At 44.6% G+C, this 16,048-nt stretch overlaps 1 protein-coding gene across 1 annotated transcript in view; it reads right to left on the reverse strand.

The window, feature by feature from the left end:
- Nucleotides 1-2,201: 2,201 nt before the first annotated feature.
- LOC138296090 (vimentin-like) overlaps nt 2,202-16,048 on the reverse strand; it is a 73,931-nt gene continuing 60,084 nt past the window's right edge. The window contains exon 3 of the mRNA XM_069234931.1: nt 2,202-2,422. Coding sequence (XP_069091032.1) covers nt 2,337-2,422 — 86 coding nt within the window. The 3' untranslated portion in view covers nt 2,202-2,336. The remainder of the gene's footprint in view (nt 2,423-16,048) is intronic.

Genomic DNA, 16,048 nt, shown 5'->3' on the forward strand with positions numbered 1-16,048 from the left:
AAATATAGTTTTTGGAAACGATTACAGGGTGGGATAACAGGGCCTTCATTATACGGCTGTGAAGTAAATATTTTCCACTCTGGGGGAAAGACTGTGAACAGGAAGACTGTCGTCTTACACATCTGTGAACATGGTCTATCCAGTTATCTTGAAATCCACATTCTATTTTTATGTCCTAAACTTAAGTGTCCCACACATGATGACTGGCAAGAGATTCAAGTTACAGTGGACTGGACAGACCTTTATAGAGTGAAAGCTAGGAGGCAGTCTTCCCATAGTGGCACAGGTAGAAAGACCTGTTATTCCTGGACTAGAATAATTCTGTAATTACAGTCAGGCTCCCCATAGCTTTGGAGAAGGGGGCTGAGGATTAGTGGTCAGTTATGTGGGAACACCTGTAAGGCCCAGTGCTACTCTCTGATAACAGCACAGTAAAATGCATCCACAGAATGTGTATTTTTGTGAGAGGAAAATGAAGAGTAGCTTTTTCAAGCCTTGCAGAGGGTGTTTGTTCTAAAAACCTCCCCTGAAAATGGTCTTCAAAAAGGTGTCCTCATTCGATACCAGAGTTTTCTGCCAGATCAAGACACCAAATCATAATCCTGGCTTCGAGTGGGCTTTTATTGAAGGATTCCACAAACTAAATATAGGACTAAGAGAGTACAAAAAGAGACATATGGACTTGCTCGGCCTACATGCTCCCTGAGACGTATGGGACTATAATGTGGTTTTCTAATTCATCTGAACTTTAGAATTGGAGTCATTGGTACTATTAGTTGGCAATTAGCTTTTTGACCTGCATGGGCACACTGGGTCTGTAAATAACTTAAGATAGCTAAAGAGAATACTTTATGGACAGTGACAGAGAGCCCTCTCCGAACTCCATGGTGGAAAGTGAAGCGCTTGGCGTATGAGAGGAAAAATTAGTAGGAAAAGAGATTTCAGGGACCACATACGAAGAGAAGTCCTTTAAATTAGAAAGACAATAAAACATTTCTTATCGGTGGAATGGATTTACCATTCATCAGTCTGTACCAGGCTGCTAGCACCTCACAGCGGTCTCTGGACATTGAGTTTCCTATAAGTTGCCAATAATTTAGATTAGGTTGTAATACCCCATGGATACAATTTCAAAAGAAACTGAAAGTTCGGACTTCTAAGGTTTTGTTGTAAAGGGGGGGAGGATTGCATTTAGCAAACTACACTACTGAATCCTATTGTTAGAAAGATGGGCCCCAACTCTTCCATTCTGAACAGAATGTGTCCACCGCTCAGCTACTAGAGTGGACAGGTGGCATCAAAGACTGTATTACATTCCAGCAGGGTCCACCACAGGAAGTAGTGGAAAGGTCAGGATTGAGGTTGGGGAGCTTCTCCTTGGGTCCACCTTGTTACAGTCTTTATTTAGTCAGCTTGAGGATCACAGCTCTTGTACCCAGCACCCCACAGGCCATCGCCAGTCAGTATCCTCGTGATAATGTTGTGAGCACTTACAGGAGATCTTTCAAGTCGAACAGCCTATCATTGAATGGCAATGTATCTGCTCTCAAGCTACTCACTGATCAGTTTGTTTAAAAAACCATCGGTCCAATTGGGTGCAGAGCAGCTGGGATTGGGCAGCTTGTAAATACACTGTACCCGGGGGCAGTGACCGTGTAGGGGCCTGTGGTCACATACAAGCATGTTTGCCTTTGGTAGGTGTTTAATCCAGTTCTTCCCTCCCTACCGGAAGTTACCAAATGTTATAGATATAATTATCTGTACTGCACTGTTTAAAGAGAAACATCACAATTTTCACTGAACTGGTTGAGTGCTGAAATGGTGCCCTCATTGCTAGTCTTCTGCCAGCCCGTGTGCCATTAGCCTTCATTCCACTTCCCTGCCAGGCCATACCTGCAAGCCATTTCATTGTCACATCACTAGATGGTATGCGAAAGATGACTGCCAGCAGAGGTCTGTGGTTAGGCTCTGCTGAAACACTCTCCAGAATGGATTCTTACTTCTGAGACCACTATCTCAGGATGTACCCCAAAACACACACTATAACGAAGTAAGCAAAGTATCACATTAAAAAGTGCACAAATATTAATAAACAGATACACAGGTTGTAGTGCCAACCTTAGAGTTCCCATTAACTCTTTAGCGTTTGATAAACAGCAGAATGATGGAATGTTTCTACTTTCAAGACATGCTTTATTAAATATTAGAGTCAGCACAATAACATGTGGTAAACGTGCAAATGTTCTTGAAACTAGTGAAAAGGCCATTAAAACACAAAACAGCTATGAGTCCAGCTTCACTTGGCCGAGCAGTCAATGGGCAGCGACTGGGAACCTTCAGGCAATCACTGTATGAGCGGTGAGCGTTTCCACATGACGGACGACAGAAGTGGTCACTTCCTCGGTCTGGACGTCACCACGAGCTTTCAAAACAAAATATGAAAACAAAGCACGTCACACAAAATCCACAAAAGTGCACTGGTTCTACTTTTTTTTCCTTGCAGTAATCGGATATCGTGTTTCAAGAAAATAAAATTGCTGACCAATAGGAAACTATTGTGACACTGCATATTTGTTATATTGAGCTGTTATAGCGCTTTTATGCTCAAGTTCAGTTTATATAAGGATATAAAAAGAATAAAATGAAGTAACTTTGTTTCAGTTTAGCACTACAGCAAATCACCATTCGTAATTCCTTCCCAGAAATGTACTTATGCACCCAATCCAATGCAGGCATTACATTTTGCCAACCGGTTTTATGTGAGCGTAAAATCGATTTTTTTTTTCATAAAGATCTTTCTTGGAATACATTTTTATTAGCCACGGTTTGAAGTCCACCTGATATACACATATACCCATCCAATGTAACAGGCCCTTACGCCCAGTGCTTAATTTGTAAATAAAAACGTACCGGTGTCCAAAGCCCTCCTCTTAAGCACGCAGCTGCTGCAATTAAATGTGTGAACATGAAATACGGAGTCGGCGTAATCCTGAAGCCATCTCTGGCCTCTTCAATCCATATAAAGCCACTCCCTGCCCCTTCAGCTCACTCTGGCAGCAACTTTCTCCCTTTGTGACGTTTTTTCGTTTTTCTCTTCGTCAGTATTTCCCATATGTGTCTTTTGCTCGCAATAAATGCTTGAGGTAGAAGAATAAGCCCCGGCCCTCTAAAATAAGTGCCGGTGCTCAGCACCGGAAACAACAAGCACAAATTAAGCACTGCTTATGCCTATAGTAATGGCTGATCCCATTAAAAATCTAGACTGACAGCTGGTCTTGACTGATAGCAGCCCTACCACTCGCTCCCTTTGCTGAATGAAAGCTCACTCTTATTCCTTTTTCAATCTTTTCCATGAGGAATTAGCCCATTGATGTGATAAGAGCCGCGCCATATTTACTCAGTATATTTGGCTGTAACCGCCATTGTTCTGGCTAGTGGTCTGGTTGCATCTCCGTTGTAAATTATTTGATACATCTTCCATTCCACAACTTTGGAACTTTTTACTGTTAGATCTCTTAAATTTTAATGTTCTGTCCCATTGAAGTTGAGTCCATAAACTGCGAGAGATCCCGTGACATTCTCTCAAAATGTCAGATCAGTGCTTGTATTCTGCTTTTTACGACAGACAACGCAGCTCTTTCGTATCCACAATTTTCTGTGGGTAATTTGCCTGTGGTCGTGTTGGTTTTAATAGACTGTAGTCTTCTGTCTTGCAACGGATCACGGGTTTCTGATTTTATGGAAGCACATGGTCTAAAATGTCCTATTGGCAAGGACTGCTACTGCTCAAGGTCCCTGGAGGCATCATCTACTCTTCCTGCTAGTTTCATAAATGCTACCTCTGATGAACTTCATGTACACTTTCTATAAGAAACTGTCCTTCATTGAAGCAAACCACCCTGTCACTGCTTGGGTCTGATCCCCATGTGCAAACTGTTTTATTCTGTAAATACAAAGATATGAAAAGCTTCCTCATATCATGCATGGCTATTTGCACCATTTACATCTATGGTCCCAGTTTTTTTCTGTCTGCTGCAACACCTTGTGCTTAAATTGGTCTCCGGCTCTTACTTTGTGAGATCTACCCTGTGACAACCAGTCGAACGCATAAGGAATCATCAACACTTTCTTTAGATCCAGCTGCACTCTTTAATTTCCAGGGAGGTTGTACTTCTTCATTATGTTGCTTGCTCTGCAAGCAATCTTACCAGAAAAATAACATTTTGCCACTGACCAAAAAAAGTATCTACCTGGTACATGTTTTTAAACCTGTCTGCCCTCGTCTGGCCTGAATTGTAAGTCAATTTATCTGACTTCGGGCAGCTACCATGCCAAGGGATTGGAAATCAAATGTACCAAAGAGCGGACAAGGTTGTGGTCCCTGTGTATATTAGACTCCATTACCATTAAATTGGGTATGCGTTTAATCCTTGTATCCTGGTTGGTATGTTTTTTTCAGCACTTAAGACTTATTTTTTTGTGGAAAGCAGCTGGTGTAGGTGTGTGCGGTGTCTGAGTGGAGAGGGTGTAGAGAAAATATAGAAGGCAGCTGTAAAATAGTTTTTAACACCCCCCCCCCCCCCCCCAGGGAAGACTCCTCCGAGTTCCCTTACCGTTGTATTGCAGTGTAAGCTGTAGAGCTTTGTGTCATCCGCAGGGAGCCGCACCTACCTTCCAGCCAGCCGTACTACTTTTGTAAACGAGTAGTAAATAACCGGATAGTGTATGGACCCTCATGACACACCCCTGGCTCTCCCACTCCTGTATTTACTGGTTCTTTTCTCAGCACATTCAGCTTTCCTAACCACGCTCACCAGCCTAGGAGCTACACAGAGACTAGTTGGATTGGCTATGAGTCTTGTCGCGCTGTGCCTAAAAGCATTGCTGACCACATCCATTTTGCTTCTGTTCTAAGTCGACGTTAAAGAAGTGCATGACCCTAGGCAAAAACAACATTCATCTATGATCATGTGTGCAAGGTTGTTTCACTACTGACCAATCTTTCCTTAGCGCTAGGGTGATCACCTAACTCAATGTCATTACAAACACAGGCCCATATTTGTGGGCTTTTGAAGCTGTGCTGCATCAAAAATAAGGGTAGGAATGCACCGTATCTATGCATTATGGTGCATTCCTGTCCTTTCCCCGCTACTCTGACTCTGTGTGGCTGCGTAGCACCATAGCAAGCACCCTTAGAACATGGTGCAAGGGTGTCTGCGTTGTAGACAGGATTGTTTTTGTGCAGGAAGGGGCACCTCCCTGCATAAAATAAATCTGGGGAGGCTTTTTTCCACTGAGTGCTGAAGAAGGAAATAAATGAGGAGAAATAAACATATTTCTCCTTGTGCCTCCCTTGGGGAGACATAAGGTTTTGGTGTATCCCCAGGTTTACAAGCTCCTGTAAGTCTGGGGATGCGTCAAAACCCATGGGTGTTGCATGGAAACACCCACCGCTATGCACATGGAATACCTCCCTTGTGCAGAGTAAGGCAACATAGCGATTTGCGCTGCCTTTTCCTATTCCATATCTATGAGACCACCCAAAGCCACACATAGTGGCTTTGTGTGGACTCACGGATATGAGTTGAAGGTGTGCGCCACGTTGGCGTCACAATATGATTCAGAGGTGGCACAAGGGGCTCATAAATATGCCCCCCTGTTTCCAGTTTTGGACCGGTATGTGTGTGACCCTAATACATTCTGGGTGATGGCTTAGTTTGCTTCCATTCCACTAATTGATCAGTAGGTGACAAAATGAGTACTAGAAAGTCTGTCCATGATGACATGGGGTGAGGTGGCCCCCCTACTCACCACCTCACTCAGGCTCAAGTACCTTTGGTTGCTAGCCTCCCCCATGCATCCACCTGTGTACACTAGAACATCTGTTCATCGCCAGTGGGCGGTTACGTAGGCTAGAAAAGCAAAATTGTCAATGCTGCTACTAGTAACTGGGCCTGGGAGGAAAATGTCATTCCGCTTGTGGAATTGGCAATAATTTGATGACTGCTGTACTCTTGTAACACTGAGTTCTGGCTAACTTTCAACAATTGCCTTGTGGTGGAATGTCTTCCTCTTGCAATGCGAGTGAGATTTAGCATCCTATAGCATGATTTCTGGTCCCTAGGAGGACTTCCGGTGCGATTGTCTGATGTGGGTGGTCGCGGTCCGAGGGCTGCTTCTCAAGTAGATTTTCTACTTGAGCGTCTGCAAAATCAGCTGGAATGACTGCGTGGTGCCGTTTGCGCAGATTTTTCAATGCAGAACTCACTGCTGCCGCTAAATCACAGTGTGATGTGCATATTCCCGCCCATTGGCCAAATTCTGCAGAATCTTGCAGAATTTTTACGTAGCTCCGCAGAGTGAAATTCCAGGAGATCTGGCCACCCCTACTAGAAATTCCTGATCTCCGAGTCTACAGCAAAGCACTTCATCTCCGCCCAACCAGCTTTAGTTTTGTCATACAACAGTGGCTGTGATTGTGAAGATATTACAACAACTTTTCAGGCTCCTTTCCACATACCTTTCTTCTTTTCCCTTCAGTGTTTCACTTTAAACCCTTTCACCTATTGTTCCTCACGAAGATAAAGATGTTCTGTTTCCTTCTCGACTGGTGTTTCTTTCACTGAAAATCATCATACTTCATAAAAGCCAAAATGTTGCCACGACAATTATTAAATGTGTTTCAGATTTTCACCATTCATAGGACACTTTGTTCCACCGTTCCCTTTCCTTCTTCTTGTCATCTGTTCTAGGACATTTTGTACCGTAAGATTGTCAGCTTGGACTCTGACTGCACTTGGGAGATATCATCACTATTGATGGTGAATAAATTGCCTGTGCGCTCTATTTAATTCATTTGGTGAGGAGGAGGATATCTAAACCCACACGTGCAAAGATAGTTCCACTGTTATGAAAGTTAAGATTCATTAAACCTTTTGTGTCCGGTAGGAAATGCATCTTTTCTGTAGATATCAGTTATGCTGCATTAGGCGCTCCTTTCTCACATAAATATGGTTATACCAGCAACAGATATGTTGACATCACCATCCCTAAGTTGGGTGAACCATTAACAGTAACTATGCTTTGACACCACCACCGGTAAGTGTGCGAATACACCATTTAGTAACTAAAAGGAATGTCACCGTCTCAGAAACATTCATAAAATACATTTTGGCGTCCTCGTTTTAATCACACATCTATCATAAAAAAAATGACGATCTTGTTTTGAAGTCACTAGTCTAATATAATGGCACTATTTTCTAAGCATTCATCTAAGCCACTCCTTCCTTCAAATTTTTCGTTTCACCTGCTTGTAGAACTGATCTTGATCATTGCTCCATTCATCCTTAGTAGTTGGGACATTGTGGACGATGTGATTGTAATATTCTTTCATCTTCATGTCGCAACCAGTCCAGAGATCTATACGCATGCGCAATCAAACGCTGGCATCTTTCTCCGAAAATGAGCATTTTGCTCTTCAAACAATTTTCTTCACTATGCCAGCAAACTTTCTCTTGACAATCTCGCATGCTCACTTAATCCAGAGAAAGTAAATTCACTTGCATATATAATGTAATCCTTCTTTATAGCCCATGAAAATGCAAAGGCCGCGTGTGCCTCAACGTATGCTGTTGCACATTATTAATCAACAGCTACTCTGTTTTTGGACCGGCTTCACGTTGAAACCCACTAGACCCTTAGATTTATTGCACACTTGCACTCGTTTAAAATGAGTTCTTTGTTGTTCACCCACGTTGTACAATGCCTATTGAACCATTCTAGTAAGTATAACCTTGTTCGGAAGTTGGCTCATTAAAGTGACGCCATTAAACTAACACCTTCCCAGAAAACCACGCTGAGCTCATACACGATTGTTATGAGGCTCCCTATGATGTTACCTTCAAATCATCCCACCTTAGCTGCCACCTTAGAATTGCAATTGAACAAGGATACAGTCCTACATTATTGCAGAAAACATACATGCTGGCTTTGCAGTTGCTGCAGCCCACTGATCCGACCCCTATCAAGTGATGCTCTTCATCAATACAGCTGTTTGGTGTTGTGGTTTAGCTCCTCCCAGTGCAAGTGTGCTGCAACTCCCTAAGATGACTGGTCATCGTTTCCTGCTTCTGGACCTGCATCAAACCTCAGGCCGGGGTTCACTGCCTGAGCTGTTGCTGCTCTATTGCATGCCAGCAGGCCAGATATCTACCCTCCTCCTCTTCATCTCAACAGATGCTCAATGCAGAGCCCTTTCCCCCCTCATTGTTACCACCCCTGCCCAAGGAAAGCGCCCCACTACCCCCTAGATACTGGATCCTTCTGTGAGTCGGGCCGGCTATCTTTGCTGCTGCCATCAGTCTCTGGATATTGGTGGGATTCATCATTGTTGTGGAACAGGGAGTTATCAAAAATCATAACTTTACTGCTCAGTCACTAATTATGAAAATACTTCATAGCTTCTGTTGCTTGAGAAATCTCTCCTGCTCAATTTGCACACTCTTGGCTGCATGTCTTCGGGGCAGGGTGCCTTTGTTCCTGGTGCCTCTAGTCCAACACAAGACTTGCGGGATCTGTTCTATCCGACTACCCGAACGTGCTGGCATCTGCCTCCAGTCTTTCCAAGGCCTTGAAAAATACTACAATCCCACTGGCTGTTACAAACCTGGTGTTACTCATCTTGCCTTCTCTGAAAATTAGTTGTTTGGTGAGCACCACAAAGTGAATGTGACGTTGTAGAGATTATACATCATGAAGAAAACCCCACAGTCTCCCCACTGGTATGGTGTTTCATAAGTGTCAATGGGTTTCCTCAAGACTGGACTGGGGGTCTGGCACGCAAGCTACATTGTCCCTGCACTCTGCTGACCATTGTCTGCAACAAAAGCGGGGATACCACAAGGTCTCCGAAATGAACAGATTTTTCTCCATTTTGTTCCCCAGTTATAGTGTAGGACAAGCCATTGGAGCAATTAGATGGAATGCTCAGATACCGGAAGAAGTTGCAAATGTCACAGTTGTTACCCTAGGTTTCATAACCAATCAGCTAGATGCCTAAAATACCATGTTCTTGCAGAATACTATGGCTTTAGACTACATCCTAGCATCCAAAGGGGATGGGTCTGTTCAATAGTAGGTTCTGAGTGTTTTACACACCTCCACAGTACCCCCTTTAGCATATATGAACAGATAGATTATAGTAACAAAAGTGTGAGGAAAATGTATGAGATCAACATGGGTTTGATTGTAACTAGAGCAGCATATGGTTTTGGTTGTCAGGAATACTCAGAATCTAGGTGTTAGAAATTGTGACTCTAGTTGGCAGAGAAATGCATTCTGTCCAAATAGGGACCAGAATCCTAGTAAGTCACAACATAATCTAAATTATCCTGTGCTCACCCTCCGGTAGCTTGGCACAGAGCGGGCAGGCTTAATTAAGAAGGCAATGTGTAAAGTATTTGTGCAATAACTCTTACAGTAACACAGTGAAAACACCACCAAAAGTCCTCCACACCAGTTTAGAAAAATAGATCATATTTATCTGAATAAAACAAGACCAAAACAACAAAGGTCCAATATACACTGGTCAAGATATCACTTTTTAGAAGTTTAAGTAGGTCTTAATCCTTAAGAGTCAATGGATGTATTTCTTTAGCACAAAGTACCTGGACTGCGTCAAAACAAAGAAGTTGCGGGTCACAGGGGAGGTGAGGCACCGGAAATCAAAGCATTGCATCGATTCCTTACTGTACAGAGGAGGTAATGCATTGATTCTTCCCAGCTAGATGAGATGATGCGTCAGTTCCTTACTGGCAGGGGAGGCGATTCATCGATTTCCGGACATGCATACGCTGTTCCTCACACCCCTGTATGCAATCGATGAAGAACTGTCACGCAAGGACGATGCGTGGAAAATCCAGACGTGTGGTGTTGTTGGGACTGCGATGAAACAGGCGCTGCATCGATTCTGCAGCCGCACAACATGTACTGCATCAATTCTTCAGGTGCTGTGTCGATTCACCAGCCATGAGGCACACATTGCATCAATTGTTTTCCAGCATGGCCTGTTAGTGCATGAATTTTCTTTCAGGTGAAGTCTTTGATGCCCCTGAGACGTCTTAACAGGAGGCAAGCTGACAAACCCTTGGAGATCACTAGTGGTGGAAAGGCAAATTCCTTCCAGCAGGCTGCTGCTGCAGGGAACAGCAGGAAGCAGCGCAACAAGCAGGAGAGCTGTCCTTTCAAATAAGCAGTACAGTTGAGTCCTTTGGGCAACACTGCGGTCCTTCTGACAGAGTCCAGTTGTAGGTCCAGACGTTTCTGATTTTAGGGGGTCACAGACCCAGTACATATTCCCAAATGTGCCTTTGAAGTGGAGGAGACTTCAAAGAGTGGTTTTGAAGTGCATCAGTTCCTCTTTCAGCCTAGTCCTGTTTGCCAGGAGATCTCTGGGGGGGGTTATCAGTCCTTTATGAGAGGTCAAGCCACTATCCTTTGAAGTGTCCTTGAAAGCCCCTCCACCCTTCCTGCCCAGGAAGACCCATCAGTATGTAGTTGAATGCATATGCAGCTGTGTGTCCTGTGTTTATGGCTGTCTGGATGGAATGCACAAGGTGAGCTGTCAATCAGCACAGACCAGACGTGGAATTGAGACAGACTGTAAAGCATAGAGAACAGTAAGTGCAGAGAAATGCCTACTTTGTTAAAGTGACATTTCTATAATAGTAAGGTTAAATCCCACTTCACCAGTAAGCAGGATTTCTCACTACCATTCCAACCATACCAAACATGACAATGCCTCTCCTTTCAGATCAGAAATTAACACAAAATCCACTAGGCACTAGGGATTTGTGTGTTTTTTTTAAATTTTAGGGCAGCAACCCCAGGGGCAAGGGTCGAAGCCTTGGGGGCAAAATATTTTTCCATGCTTCAGCCCCCCTGGGGCTAGATCGGCCATTTTGTTCAGCCGATCTGGCGCCGGGGGGGTCGAAACACACTAGATACCAGGGATTGTTGCATGTGTATGTTTTTTGTTTAATTTGGGGAATGACCCCCTTAGGCAAGGGTCGCTCCCTTGGGGGCAATAACAGATCTGTGTTTCAGCCCCCCCCGGGGGTTAGATCGACCGTGTTTTCAGCTGATCTAGCCCCCTAGGGTGGTCGACACCCACTAGACACCAGGGATTAATTTTAATTATATTTTTAGGGCAGGGTCGCTGCCCTGGGGGCAATACATTTTTCAATGTTTTATGCCCACCGGGGCTAGATCGGCCATATTTTTGGCCGATCTGGCCCTAGAGGGGGGAGGGGAGTCAAAACCCACTAGGACCCAGGGATTGCTGTGTGTTTATTGTTTCTTGGGAGCACCCCTTGGGCAAGGGCCTCCCCACCAAAAGGGGCACATGACTGTTGCTCATTTTTGCCCCATGGGGGACAGAAGCCATAAAGACGCCAGGGTTTTTTTTGTGTGAGGAGGGGGTGACCCCTTGGGCAAGGGTCACGCCCCAAAGGAGGTACACAACTGTTGGCCCTTTCTGCCCCCCCTTGGGGGAAGATAGGCCTATTTTTTTTTAGGCCCATCTGCCCCCAAGCGGGGCAGAATCCACTAAGGCACCAGGGATTGTTTATGATTACATTTTTTTTGTGTGGGGGGGGGGGGCAGCCCCTTGGACAAGGTTCACCCCCCCAAAGGGGACGTATTGCTTCCTTTCCTGTGACTCTTTGCAGTTTTGGCAGTGGTGGACCTGTAGTTTGCGTAGTTGCATGTCTTAGGTAAGGAAAAACAATTGACTTCAAATGAATTGTGTTGCCATGCATGAAATACTTTTTTGTAATTGGTGTACTAAATGCAGGATTGTGTGTGAAATTGTCCTTCGATTTGTGCACAGTGATATTTGTGTTCTCTTATGTGTAATCTTCTTTTCTTTTTCCGTTTTAGTGGGATATCATTGGTGATTGCTGTGTCTGTGCAGAGTTGTTGGTGGCGAGTCTAGCTTTTTCAGGAAAGTGAGTGGTATAGGTTTTGAGTTTATAACTTTTTGTGATAAAGCCACATTTTGTTTACTACTTATCTTACACAGTGCTGGTTGTTGGTGGTGCATTTGTCAAGTTACTTTTCGTAGGAAGGATCAAGGCTAGCCGCAGGATGACTGCTCAGCAGGCTGTTGCTATGCTTTTTGAGTCATCTTCTGACCATGATTATGAGACTGACTCTACATTTGAGGCAGAGGAGGAAGTGCAAGATTCTGGAAGTGAATTTTCTGTCGGAGAGGAAGCATCTGATGATGGAGCCACTCTCAGTGCTGATGAAGTGCCTGTTTTAGAGGTGGACACTGATGTGACAATAGTGCAGCAGCCAGCAGCTGAAAGGCTTCCCATTGGAAGACCTGACCTCTGGGTTGCCTCAAACATGGAGCAGCCGGAGTTGCCTGTCTTTACTGGTCTCCCAGGGTGTAGAGTGAATAAGGAAAACTTTTTGCCTATCAGTCCCTTTCAGTTGTTTATGGATGATGTATTTTTGGAAGAGATTGTTAAGCAGACTAATTTGTATACTGAGCAGTACTTGAAGGACAACAGTGCTAGACTTAGGCCACACTAGAGCTACCCAGTGGATTCCCACAAATCTGGAAGAGTTGAAGACGTTCTTAGGTTTAACTTTTTTGATGGATTTGATAAGGAAGCCATCCCTGTCTTCGCATTGGCCTATTAGTACCTTGGTGGCAACAGCTATATTTGCTGCAACCATAAGTCGTAATCAATATTTGCTTCTTCTTCGGATGATGCATTTTGTGGATAATGCTTTAGCCTTGCCATGGGATCTCACTCATTCTGACCGTCTTTTTAACCCCTTCGCTGCCAGGCCTTTTCCCCCCTCCTGTGCCAGGCCTTTTTTTGCCTATTTGGGGCAGTTCGCGCTTAGGCCCTCATAACTTTTTGTCCACATAAGCTAACCAAGCCAAATTTGCGTCCTTTTTTTCCAACATCCTAGGGATTCTAGAGGTACCCAGACTTTGTGGGTTCCCCTGAAGGAGGCCAAGAAATTGGCCAAAATACAGTGAAAATTTCGTTTTTTTCAAAAAAATTGGAAAAAGTGGCTGCAGAAGAAGGCTTGTGGTTTTTCCCCTGAAAATGGCATCAACAAAGGGTTTGCGGTGCTAAACTCAGCAGCTTCCCAGCTTTCAGGAACAGGCAGACTTGAATCAGAAAACCCAATTTTTCAACACAATTTTGGCATTTTACTGGGGCATACCCCATTTGTGCAATTTTTTGTGCTTTCAGCCTCCTTCCAGTCAGTGACAGGAATGGTCATGAAACCAATGCTGGATCCCAGAAACCTAAACATTTCTGAAAAGTAGACAAAATTCTGAATTCAGCAAGGGGTCATTTGTGTAGATCCTACAAGGGTTTCCTACAGAAAATAACACTGAAAAAGAAAAATATTGAAATTGAGGTGAAAAAAACATCAATTGTTCTCTACGTTTTACTCTGTAACTTTTCCCTGCAATGTCAGATTATCGAAAGCAATATACCGTTACGTCTGCTAGACTCCTCTGGTTGCGGGGATATATAGGGTTTGTAGGTTCATCAAGAACCCGAGGAACCCAGAGCCAATAAATGAGCTGCACCCTGCAGTGCGTTTTCATTCTATACCGGGTATACAGCAATTCATTTGCTGAAATATAAGGAGTAAAAAATTGCTATCAAGAAAACCTTTGCATTTCCAAAAAGGGCACAAGATAAGGTGTTGAGGAGCAGTGGTTATTTGCACATCTCTGAATTCCGGGGTGACCATAGTAGCACGTGAATTACAGGGAATTTCTCAAATAGATGTCTTTTTTACACACACTCCTATATTTGGAAGGAAAAAATGTAGAGAAAGACAAGGGGCAATAGTACTTGTTTTGCTAATCTATGTTCCCCCAAGTCTCCCGATAAAAATGGTACCTCACTTGTGTGGGTAGGCCTAGCACCCCCGACAGGATATGCCCCAAAACACAACGTGGACACATCACAGAAAACAGAGCTGTTTTTAGCAAAGTGACTACCTGTAGATTTTGGCCTCTAGCTCAGCCGCCACCTAGGGAAACCTACCAAACCTGTGCATTTCTGAAAACTAGAGACCTAGGGGAATCCAAGGAGGGGTGACTTGTGTGGCTCGGACCAGGTTCTGTTACCCAGAATCCTTTGCAAACCTCAAAATTTGGCTAAAAAAACACATGTTCCTCACATTTCTGTGGCAGAAAGTTCTGGAATCTGAGAGGAGCCACAAATTTCCTTCCACCCAGCGTTCCCCCACGTCTCCCGATAAAAATGATACCTCACTTGTGTGGGTAGGCCTAGCACCCGCGACAGGATATGTCCCAAAACACAACGTGGACACATCACAGAAAACAGAGCTGTTTTTAGCAAAGTGACTACCTGTAGATTTTGGCCTCTAGCTCAGCCGCCACCTAGGGAAACCTACCAAACCTGTGCATTTCTGAAAACTAGAGACCTAGGGGAATCCAAGGAGGGGCGACTTGTGTGGCTCGGACCAGGTTCTGTTACCCAGAATCCTTTGCAAACCTCAAAATTTGGCTAAAAAAACACATGTTCCTCACATTTCTGTGGCAGAAAGTTCTGGAATCTGAGAGGAGCCACAAATTTCCTTCCACCCAGCGTTCCCCCACGTCTCCCGATAAAAATGATACCTCACTTGTGTGGGTAGGCCTAGCGCCCGCGACAGGATATGCCCCAAAACACAACGTGGACATATCACAGAAAACAGAGCTGTTTTTAGCAAAGTGACTACCTGTAGATTTTGGCCTCTAGCTCAGCCGCCACCTAGGGAAACCTACCAAACCTGTGCATTTCTGAAAACTAGAGACCTAGGGGAATCCAAGGAGGGGTGACTTGCGGGGCTCGGACCAGGTTCTGTTACCCAGAATCCTTTGCAAACCTCAAAATTTGGCTAAAAAAACACATGTTCCTCACATTTCTGTGGCAGAAAGTTCTGGAATCTGAGAGGAGCCACAAATTTCCTTCCACCCAGCGTTCCCCCATGTCTCCCGATAAAAATGATACCTCACTTGTGTGGGTAGGCCTAGCGCCCGCGACAGGATATGCCCCAAAACACAACGTGGACATATCACAGAAAACAGAGCTGTTTTTAGCAAAGTGACTACCTGTAGATTTTGGCCTCTAGCTCAGCCGCCACCTAGGGAAACCTACCAAACCTGTGCATTTCTGAAAACTAGAGACCTAGGGGAATCCAAGGAGGGGTGACTTGCGGGGCTCGGACCAGGTTCTGTTACCCAGAATCCTTTGCAAACCTCAAAATTTGGCTAAAAAAACACATGTTCCTCACATTTCTGTGGCAGAAAGTTCTGGAATCTGAGAGGAGCCACAAATGTCCTTCCACCCAGCGTTCCCCCACGTCTCCCGATAAAAATGATACCTCACTTGTGTGGGTAGGCCTAGCGCCCGCGACAGGATATGCCCCAAAACACAACGTGGACATATCACAGAAAACAGAGCTGTTTTTAGCAAAGTGACTACCTGTAGATTTTGGCCTCTAGCTCAGCCGCCACCTAGGGAAACCTACCAAACCTGTGCATTTCTGAAAACTAGAGACCTAGGGGAATCCAAGGAGGGGTGACTTGCGGGGCTCGGACCAGGTTCTGTTACCCAGAATCCTTTGCAAATCTCAAAATTTGGCTAAAAAAACACATGTTCCTCAAATTTCTGTGGCAGAAAGTTCTGGAATCTGAGAGGAGCCACAAATTTCCTTCCACCCAGCGTTCCCCCACGTCTCCCGATAAAAATGATACCTCACTTGTGTGGGTAGGCCTAGCGCCCGCGACAGGATATGCCCCAAAACACAACGTGGACATATCACAGAAAACAGAGCTGTTTTTAGCAGTGACTACCTGTAGATTTTGGCCTCTAGCTCAGCCGCCACCTAGGGAAACCTACCAAACCTGTGCATTTCTGAAAACTAGAGACCTAGGGGAATCCAAGGAGGGGTGACTTGCGGGGCTCGGACCAGGTTCTGTTACCCAGAATCCTTT

This window comes from Pleurodeles waltl, chromosome 1_2 (genome assembly GCF_031143425.1).
Source record: "Pleurodeles waltl isolate 20211129_DDA chromosome 1_2, aPleWal1.hap1.20221129, whole genome shotgun sequence".
NCBI classification, from domain to species: domain Eukaryota; kingdom Metazoa; phylum Chordata; class Amphibia; order Caudata; family Salamandridae; genus Pleurodeles; species Pleurodeles waltl.